At 47.2% G+C, this 9,712-nt stretch overlaps 1 protein-coding gene across 7 annotated transcripts in view; it reads right to left on the reverse strand.

The window, feature by feature from the left end:
• The window catches only part of COL12A1 (collagen type XII alpha 1 chain), a 122,138-nt gene extending 114,358 nt beyond the window's left edge, over positions 1-7,780 (reverse strand). For 4 of the 7 annotated variants that reach the window (XM_063707710.1, XM_063707711.1, XM_063707708.1 and 1 more), the window contains exons 1-2: positions 7,296-7,729; positions 4,195-4,302 (exon numbers count right to left, since the gene is read on the reverse strand). In XM_063707710.1, coding sequence (XP_063563780.1) covers positions 4,195-4,267 — 73 coding nt within the window. In that variant the 5' untranslated portion in view covers positions 4,268-4,302; positions 7,296-7,729. Of the gene's footprint in view, positions 1-4,194; positions 4,303-7,295 lie in introns of all 7 variants that reach the window. The other 3 variants (XM_063707712.1, XM_063707713.1, XM_063707709.1) reach the window with 2 other exon arrangements.
• Positions 7,781-9,712: the final 1,932 nt, after the last annotated feature.

Below are 9,712 nucleotides of genomic sequence, written 5' to 3' on the forward strand. Positions count from 1 at the left end.
TGTGGTATTCAGGTATCTCCAATTCAGATATAGATGAAATTTGGTATATTAACTTTATACACTTGTTCAAGCATTTAAAACTAAAGTGTCCATCTTGATATATAACTTTTTGAAACATTTTTAATAGGGCACCCAAAAAGGGGCTATGTCCAAGAAATTACCGGCCACTGCAGAGATGAATGAAGGGAAGGATGGATAGACAGGTGGGAAAATGGATGAGAGGGAGTAGATGAGTCTAATAAGTTTTGGTAAGTATATATAATGCGCTATAGATATATCAAAACTAAGAATACACTACTAAAATATCTTGATGAACTAGCAAGATCTTTAGTTTGATATCTGTGATAACAACACTGGAAAGGACACTACCTTAATAGGAGAAATCTTGACAAGTGTGCAATAAGTGATGAGTTAACTATATTCTATAGGCATTAATTTACATTTGCCATGCAAAATTAGCATAACTTTAATGATCTTTGCCATGATACAGAAATTCATTTCATTTGAGTTTTCAAGGTACCATAAATAATCAGTTGAAAAAATAATATTTTAGAATAAGCTACAGATTATTTTGTACACATTACAAAATGCCCTCTCATTAAACTTTCCGGATCAACCAGTTGTCAAGCACAAAGAAAGCACAGTGTGACCAAAGCAGCACTAACCTAGGACTAGAAGACTGGGGTCTTGTCTGTTTTTCATATCTAAGTAAGTGCATTAGTTGACCAAGTGATTCAGCCTCTCTGGGCCTCATTTTCTCATTTGGAAAACGAGAGAAGTAGAATAGATGATCTCTATGTTAGCCTCTAGTTTGAAATTTCTGTTATAACACAAATTAGACATAGGATTATAAAAATATATACAAATTAGTCTCAATCTAGACACAAGACAAAGCTATAGCCACAACTCACTGATGAATTGATAATATTCAATTGTTCATTATATATTATAAACTATAAATCAGACTAACCAAAATTAACACTCTGTTTTTCAGAAAACTTGTATTCATCTCTAATCCTAGATTAATTAGAAAAGTGCCCAGTTCTCAGGGAATACTGACCATTAACCTTTATATGCAAAGTGTTAAGTTTTCTACAGGATAATTAACATACTGTATCATACATGAACCAAAAATAATTCATACATTCTAGGCCACTCAGATACAGTTGATAAAGTCTATGCAGTGATGTGGTTGATAAAGTCTCTGCAGTGGCTAAAAATTATAAATACTGAAGTGAAAAAAGTCATTTCCACTCTTATTTCTATAGGACAAGATAACATAGTATGAAAAATATAGCTCCTAATACAGATAAGCAGAAGAAAAACAAGACAAAAATATTACCACTATAAAAAAGAAGAAATGCAAAAAGTGAATACCAAAACATTTTAATGTTTTCAAAAAGGTATTGGGTTTTTAATATACAAAACATTAAGGTCATAGAAAATGGTAATAAAATAATATGAATATAAGAGTGCAAGTGTGAGTCATGAAAGGAAAAGAAACGTAACTGTGGCTACTTTAGGACTCAGATCAAAATGGCATGGTACCAAATAGAGTCCCAAGTTGAAATTTTGAAATGCCCCCAACAGAAATATTTCAAAGAAATTCTGGTTCCAGCCCAGTGTCCCCAGAAAGGCTTTGGGCCCCAAATTTTGTTAGCCCTTCAAAGGCTCCTAGCACCACTTAGTAGTCAACAGCAGAGCTGTGCTGTCCGACACGGGAGCAACCAGACATCTGTGGCTAGCAAGCTCTTAAAATGTGGCCAGTACAAAACTAACTGTGCTGCCTGTAATCCCAGCACTTTGGGAGGCCGAGGCAGGTGAATCAATTGAGGCCAGGGGTTCGAGACCAGCCTGGCCAACATGGTGAAACCCCGTCTCTACTAAAAATACAAAAATTAGCCAGGCATGGTGGCAAACCCCTGTAGTACCAGCTACTCAGGAGGTTAAGGCATGGGAATCACTTGAACCCAGGAGGCGGAGGCTGCAGTGAGCTGAGATCAAGCCACTACACTCCAGCCTGGGCAACAGAGCGCGACTCTGTCTCAGGAAAAATAAAAATAACTTAAAGAATAAACTGTACTGTAAGTATAAAATACACACCCAATTGTCAAAGACTTAGTACAAAAAAAGTCAAGTATCTCACTAATAATTTTCATATTGGCTCCATGATGAAATAATTTAGGTTAAATAAAATACATTATAAAATTTAATTTATCCTGTTTCTTTTTCCATTTTGAATATGGCTACCAGAAAAAAATGTAGGTTACATATGTGGCTTACATTTGTGGCTCATACCATATTTCTATTTGACAATGCCAAACTAGAGAATAAGGCCAAAAAATGAATCCTATTAAAATATAATTATTAAATACTAACTTAAGGAGATGGGATACAAGAAAAGACACAGTTTAAGAAAGCAAAAAAAAAAAAGAGCTGTACCAAATGGAAATAAATACAAATTTAAAAGATAAAATATAATATGGGAATAATCAGAAATGTAGATAGTAAGCTGTTCTTTCTAACTGCACTTTGCTAACCAGCCAATATCTAATTCAGAATCAATTTTTTCCACTTACATCATTTCCAGCCTAATTCTTTTTCTAAGAATTCTCAACTCTTTCTGATTTTCAAATAACTATTTTCTTAATGAGCAATAAATGGGCCACTTCAGTGAATTATCTAAAAATATCTGTAGTAGGGCCTCCAGAAGTTCCTCAAATAAAATTCCTTCCTAACAACGACATAGAAAGGAACATTAAAAGCAACCTCATCTGACTATTACTTCACAGAGGCCACTCTGAAAAGCCTCTACATTCATAAAATATTCATCAGCTAAGAAAAGTCAGCAAGTTTCTGTCACTTTTCTTAACATGCCATACATTTTGGAAACACTCTGCTTCCCCTAATTTTTTTTTTACCTGTAGTCTTGAAGTAGAAAATCCAACACTATAGAAACCTTGAAAACCTTGGCATAATCATGCAAACAACCATACTTTCTCACAGCCTCTAAAAAAGCACACCTCAACCCAGAACTTCCACAGCTGTCACTTGGCAGAAGTGTTTTTTTTCCTCCCTTAACTTCATCAGGGGTATTTCTTTATTGAAAAAAAAAAGATATCTTTCATGACATTACCCCATTTTCTTTGCAGAATAAGAAAACTAATTTGTCAGGACTCCAGTGACAACTGAGGGACCACAGAAGCCGCCATGGGGTTGACATATAGAAATGGCTTGTTTAATGAACACTGAGAAATTAAGACATCAAGTGCACACAACAAATAAAATTGGGTGGGACATCTAACAAAAGCCCTCCATTTTCTAGAGGAGGGGCCACACGGCGCCGTTTTGGAAACCCATCTCGGAGCGCCCCACTGCCTCCGCGGGAAGGTCCGACGCACCCGGCTGTCCCTGAGGGAGGCAGGATGGAGCAAGGGCAGGACACCGGAGGTGGTGCCCAGCAACTCCGGCGCGCGCTCGCTTCCCAGGCTGGAAACCTTGGCCCGGGCTCAACCTGTCTGAGCTGGGCCAGTCCAGGCCACGCGCCTTGGAGCCCTGCTAACCAACTGGGACAGCCGCGACCCTAGGTCGTGCGAACACCTGGGGTCCCGGATCTCCGCTTGCCTGCCATCATCCCCCAAACTGCTTGGCTGCTGGCTCATCTGCCCGCACCGTCCGCCCCGCCGACTGAGCTCCCCACAAAGCACACAGAGGCGCAGAGCCAGCGCTGTTGGAGTCTTTTATTGTGTTCGGTCACCGAGGTCGCAGCCCCGAGCCAGGTGGTTGGTTACCAGCCAAGCGAGCGAGTGCGCCCGCTCTTCGGGGCTCCTGGGTGCCACCCGGAGGTGTCCTGTTGGTTGCGCTGATTACAGCCGTCGCCCCCTCTCGGGCGGCTGGTCCTCTTATTAGGCGGCAGTGCAGGTGGCAGTGTGGACAGCACACCGCAGAGACAAGCTCAAGAAGACCACACAGCACTGTACGGAATGCATTAAGCAGAATACGAAAGAGCTGGACCTGAGAGCTGGGAAATGGACAAACCTCAGGAGAAAGGGGCGTTTCTCTGAAGGAGAGAAACCACCGGAGAAAGCACGAAGCGCAGGGAAAACAGAGCAAGCAACAGAAGCAAGAAAGATGTGTTTTTTCCTTTCTCGAATTTTGCATTGTCACTCGGTGAAGGGGAAGGGAGCCTTTTACCTTCTGCCTCAATGGAAGACAGGAGCAGGGCCGCGCCCAGGGCGGCAAGCGCTGGGGGAAGCCTACTCCGCATCCTCGGCCTCCGAGCTTACAGCGGCATGAAGAGATCTGCGGGAGGAAGCAGTGACCGCATCAGAACTGGGTCTGGGCAGGCCTTGAACCAGGTTAGCACTGGAGCCTGGACCTAGTCCAGAACCCGACCAGATCTGCCTTAATAACCACAGGGCCTACTCCAGCACATAATGGGCCTATTGTGAAGCAGTGGAAGTCAAGTTCGTCTACAGAAGTTTAATCATGGCCCTAGGAGGAAGTTCAAGTTTAAAAAGGGTCCTGTTCTCCTGGAGACTGGTCCTGCTTAGCATCCCGGGTGAAGGCCTTTACCAGCCCTCACATGACTTCATCCTGCCTGGGTAATGGCTAATTCAGAGGTCATTTTATCCCTCACTCAACTAAATATCTCTTCCAGCTGGGGATTTTATTTGACTGCTTTTTCCTAGCTGCTGAACTCTTTAGGTAACTGTACTTTAGTGGTCTCAGGGTAATTTGGAAAAGTATAATAAACCTTTTTAATTCTCTTTTTTCTTCATTTTGTTCTGCTTTCAAATATGCAGCTCTTTAAGATCTGAAATGGATTATACAGAAATATGTAAGGCCCAGCTGAAACCTGACCCTCCTGCTAACTGTGTTGTTTTCACATCTGATAAATCCTTTACCTGAGATGAGGGAAAAACAACTCCAAAATACATAATAACAAATAAGGCAGCAAAATGGAAGAAGCAAGACACCTTTGTCTGTTTTTCCAACGTGTTTTTAAATAAAAATTATCAATAATAATCTTTGTATTTAACTGTTTATTTAAGCTGGAAGATTATTAGTATATATGCCCCAGAGGAGAATATGTTCTGTTCCGATTTTTTCTAATTTTGTAATTACATTATGAATTCCTTAAAGACAAAGAATCTTATTCATCTTTGTGGTTTCCCAGCACACAGTAGGTACTTAACCCATGTCTACAGAATGGAATCTCCTAAAATAGTCTAGGGTTCAACCCAAAGACAAAAGCTACTAGCAAGGAACTGAACTGGGAAGTTGCCAGTGGCAAAACATAAAAAGAGTTGACTCTGAAGTACATAAATTATTGTAAGCCAACAGCCTAGGCCTCAGGAAAAATGGAGGGGGATAGGAGACTGTCCTGCGTCGGAATGCAAAAATGAGCCAAAGGTCGAGGCCTGTTTGAGAAAAGAAACTGACAATCTCCAACGATGACTTTCCAAATTATTGGCACAAAGCATGAGGGCAGCTTTCCTCAGCCTGTGTGTAAATTGCATTTTAAATGTCTGATGAGCAGGCGTGCCAAATTGCCTGGAGCTCCTTTTTATGAAGCCAAGATTAAAATTTTGGCACTGCCCTAAGTATCTAAGGGGTCTAGCAATTTCTTTCTTCCTAATTAACAACTGTTTGACATTTCTAACCCTCTTCTACATCAGTGAAAAGCAAGAGGTGAGACTGGCCCATTGTTCCAATCATCTTGCCTTAACTTTGGTATAATAATTTCCAACTCAGTTGGCAGTCGTGATCGCGAAAAGTTAAAGGCGAACAATCGACCCACCGAAAAGCTGTGCGCAGATTTTTTTTTTTTTTTTTAACAGCTGAACTCAACGAAAACCTGAGCGGTAACACTTTTGCTGGGTCTCGATCGCCACCTATCGCTTTCCCGACTTAGCTGCAAGAATGAATCATCTCGCGCCGGGATATCGGAACGCCAGCCAGCCAAGCATCCCGTCAATATATGTTTTAAAAAAGAAACGCTTTCTCTCCTTTTTAGCCAAAACATTCATTTGAATGCTTAGCAACACTTCATTGAGCATTCTCAGACATAAATATCTGAAAGCGGCCGCCCCTACGTGGCAGCGAGGACTCCCTCACTTCACCCTCATGAATAAAAATGAGTCCACTGGGGTGGGAGTGGGGGCTAAGTGGACTCGTCCCCTTCTGCCAACTCGCCCCCTCCCAATTCCCTGCTGGAAGAACCCAATTCCTTAACTCCCGCGTCCAGTTAAAAAGAAAATCACACAAACACACACACACACACACACACACACACACACACACACACACACACACACCGCGTGCGCGTCGCCTACCTCCTCTCCCACCCACCACGACCTTGGCATTAGCCAAAGGAGAGCTTAGCGTTTATTTCCTTTCCTGCCCTATCCTTCCCCAGCATTCACTAGAAGACTACAGAGTCCGGATCCAGAGTCTCCCTGGCCCAGAGTCCCAGGGAGCCCTGAACTGGTCACTGGAGGGCTCCCGAGGTCGCCCGCTTGGGGGTACCTGTTCCGCTCGGTGAACGAGTCCGGCGACCCACGCTTTCTGATCCCCACAAGTCTAGGATCTGAGTGGGAAACCGCCGCGGAGATCTCACAGACCCCGAATAGGGCCTCCACCAATGCACCGGGAGGGAGTCGGAGAGGGGACTTTCTCCCGGAGCTGGGGAAAGTCCGCCAAGAATGAGTACCCTAGTGCTGCCTAACCCACCATCTCGGATGCTCTGAAAGGTAGGGGAGGAAGGAGCCAGAACACTCCACTAGGAATCTGTTACGAGATGCCACACACACCCGTGCAGCCTCGACGAGCTGCAGAGCACTCAGCGGGCCCTCCAAAGAATTCCGCACCGTGCGTCACCAAAATACCTTCCCAGCGCCCCCGCCGCACGCCTGCCCTCCCCGACAAAGCCACAGCCGCGAGATAACCAGGGCCCTGCCGCCCCAGAACCCGGCGCGCCCTCCACTGAAATCGACAGCATCTACAGATGAAACTCCTCTAGAAACGGAAACACTGAACGGGATGCTTTGCGTGCACAAAACCTTGCTCAGCTCTTAAGAAAAGCAACATTCCCCTCTCCCTCAAAAACCCCAAAGAATCACCAAATCCCAGTATACAAGGCAACGCTCTAGCCCATCTACACTATTACAAGTCCAAACTGTCCTCGCCCAGGATTCTTCACCGCTCCGGGCAAGGTGCAAGCTAGACGCCGTTTCCCGAGTTGTCTCTGGGAATGATGGGGGTAGGGGAAAGGGGACAGAAACCAGGCTGACCTGAGGCGGCGGCAACAGGGAGAGGTAGCGGCGGCGACAGTGGCTTCCCGGCGTCGGAGAAGCTGGTGCTCGGTGTGGCCCCCACACGCCCCGGCGATAGGCGCTGCGCTCCAGGAGCACCTGGCGGCCGCCGAGGCGTGGGCAGCTGCGGGGAAGTCCAGGAGGAGGAGGAGAATCCCAGGAGGAGAGGCGGGTGCGGCAGGAAGACTGGAGATGGCCGGAGCCTGCAGCTGCCGGCGCGCGGACGCGTCTGGGACGGTTCGCCTTAGCCAAGTGGAAAGAGACTCCGCGCAGCGGGCTACTTAATAGAGGGCTGTTCCCAGCTCTCAGTTTACTCGGTTACGAAACGCCTGAGAAGGTGGACGGCTGCCACGGGGTGATGTATGCTCCTCCGGCGGTGAAGGAGGTCTACTTTTGGGAACGTGTGCATACTTCGAGCATTCCTTCGGCGTGAGGTGGCGATCGCCGTAGTAGCAGTGCCCCGCTGGGGGGCGGGGAGAAGGGAGGGAGCGTAGAGGGGGACAGCCGCAGCCGGGTTCCCTGCCAAGGGAAGCCGCGTACTCCGCCACTTGGGGCGGACTGGGAAGCTCGGGTTTCCCTATCCCTGCGATTTCTTTAATGAATTTTTCTACATTAAGAACAATGGGGAGGGGAGCGACTCCCATTTTCGGAAATGCAAGGATGCGTAACCCATTCACCCCAGCTCCTGCGGATCTCCATCCTTCATCTGATATCACCACCTCCATCTTCCTCCCCCTCTGTCCTGGGTGCACTTAAAACCGATTTACAGGATTTCCATTAACTAACTGTCTGTACACGCGGCGCGCCTTCTGTCTTTTTCAATCTCCAAGCGCGATTGGAAACCCGGACAGCCGCCCGCGCGGGGCTCAGTGATGGGATGGCTTTCCCAGTCCTTTCTCACTCCCCTGGTGCTTCAGGACGGAACTGGGAGGCTTAAGTTGAGCCAAAAGAGAGGGAGAGGAAAGCTATGAAACCCAGGAGTTCTCAGAATAGGAAGCCGCTCAGTAACAAGTTGCATCCACTGCAGAAACTTCTCACCGGGACCAGAGCAAAACCTGGCCCCGAGCGGAGGCTTCGGACTGAAAGCTCTGCCCTTAAAACCTCGCGGGGCCAAAGGGGCGAAGAGGAGTAAGTTTGAAACCCCAAAGCACCCCTCCACACACAATACTGGAGAAGCCAAATAGGGGGCTGATATTCTACCAACAACGTCGCCTCTTCTTACAGCCCCCTCCATCCTGGCATCCTACCCCTTGTTCCTGGGCAGGGAGTCTGGTACTCAGGGTTGCCAGATTGTACAAGGCGCAAGGGAGGAAGCTTCGAGCACTCACACCAAGAAATCAGAAAAATGCTACTGGAGAGATTCTGATTATAACGTCTGACCTCAGTATAGGCCCTGCACCGTTTTGGCCTCTTGAAGCCCAAAGGTTACTCCTGTAACGCTGGGGGAGCGTTGAACAACAAAGGACCGGGGTGGGGCGCAAGGGAACAGAGGAGCTGCTTCTCTGGAACTAACCGCCCGCCATAGTAGAATCGGAGGGCATGCTCCCAATGTAAATCTCTCTTCCCCATTGGCTCTGACGTCTGCAAATTTGGCCTTCCCTCTCCACTAGGCGCGATAGCCTCCAAACTTGCCTTTCGAATGACAAGAACTTGTAGGGCGCTCCCCTTTCTGCACATCTCCCCACACACAGGCTGCCTCCAGCAGAAGCCGGCGAAAGCAAGAGAGAAGACAAGAGGGAGACAATGAAGACAAATAGGAATCGCCGCCTCTGCACATTCCCCAACCACACAGCCCACTCGAAGTCCAGCTGGGCAGCTCGCACAAAGAGCCTACACAGTACACAAGATTTTCCCCCTTCAAATCCTCACAACCAGAGTGTCTGACAAACCCCTAGTGAGTGAGCGCGTCCCAGGGATGAAACACCCGACCTTCTCAACGTTGCGCCCAATCAGGCTTGCAGCCACATTGCCCTGGTGTCACTGAGCCCCGAATTTGTCGACAGCTGGCGTCTGCACCCAAGCTAGCCCTTCACTCGCCTCCCCACCCAACACACAAACAGCAGGGAGCCCAGTCCAACCAGGCTTGCAGACCGCGCGTGGACTGGTGGCAGCCTCAAAGACCGAGCCCGAGAACAGAGAAGTCCCTCAGGCCGCCAAGCGGGCACCCAGTAGGGCTGCGCCCTTGGCCTGCTCCGCTGCCTGAAACGGCCAGGGAAGCCCCCGGATAACGACACCCCGTCCAGAAAGGGAAAAGGAAAACTTCTACTTTGCACGCCAGCCCAAGCTGGCTGGTGTTTGTATTTCGGCCCAGATGTTCTCTCTCTCTCTCTCTCTCTCTCTCTCTCTGTGTGTGTGTGTGTGTGTGTGTGTGTGTGTGTGTGTGTGTGTGTGTGTGT

The sequence above is a fragment of the Gorilla gorilla genome, chromosome 5 (genome assembly GCF_029281585.2).
Source record: "Gorilla gorilla gorilla isolate KB3781 chromosome 5, NHGRI_mGorGor1-v2.1_pri, whole genome shotgun sequence".
Lineage (NCBI taxonomy): Eukaryota > Metazoa > Chordata > Mammalia > Primates > Hominidae > Gorilla > Gorilla gorilla.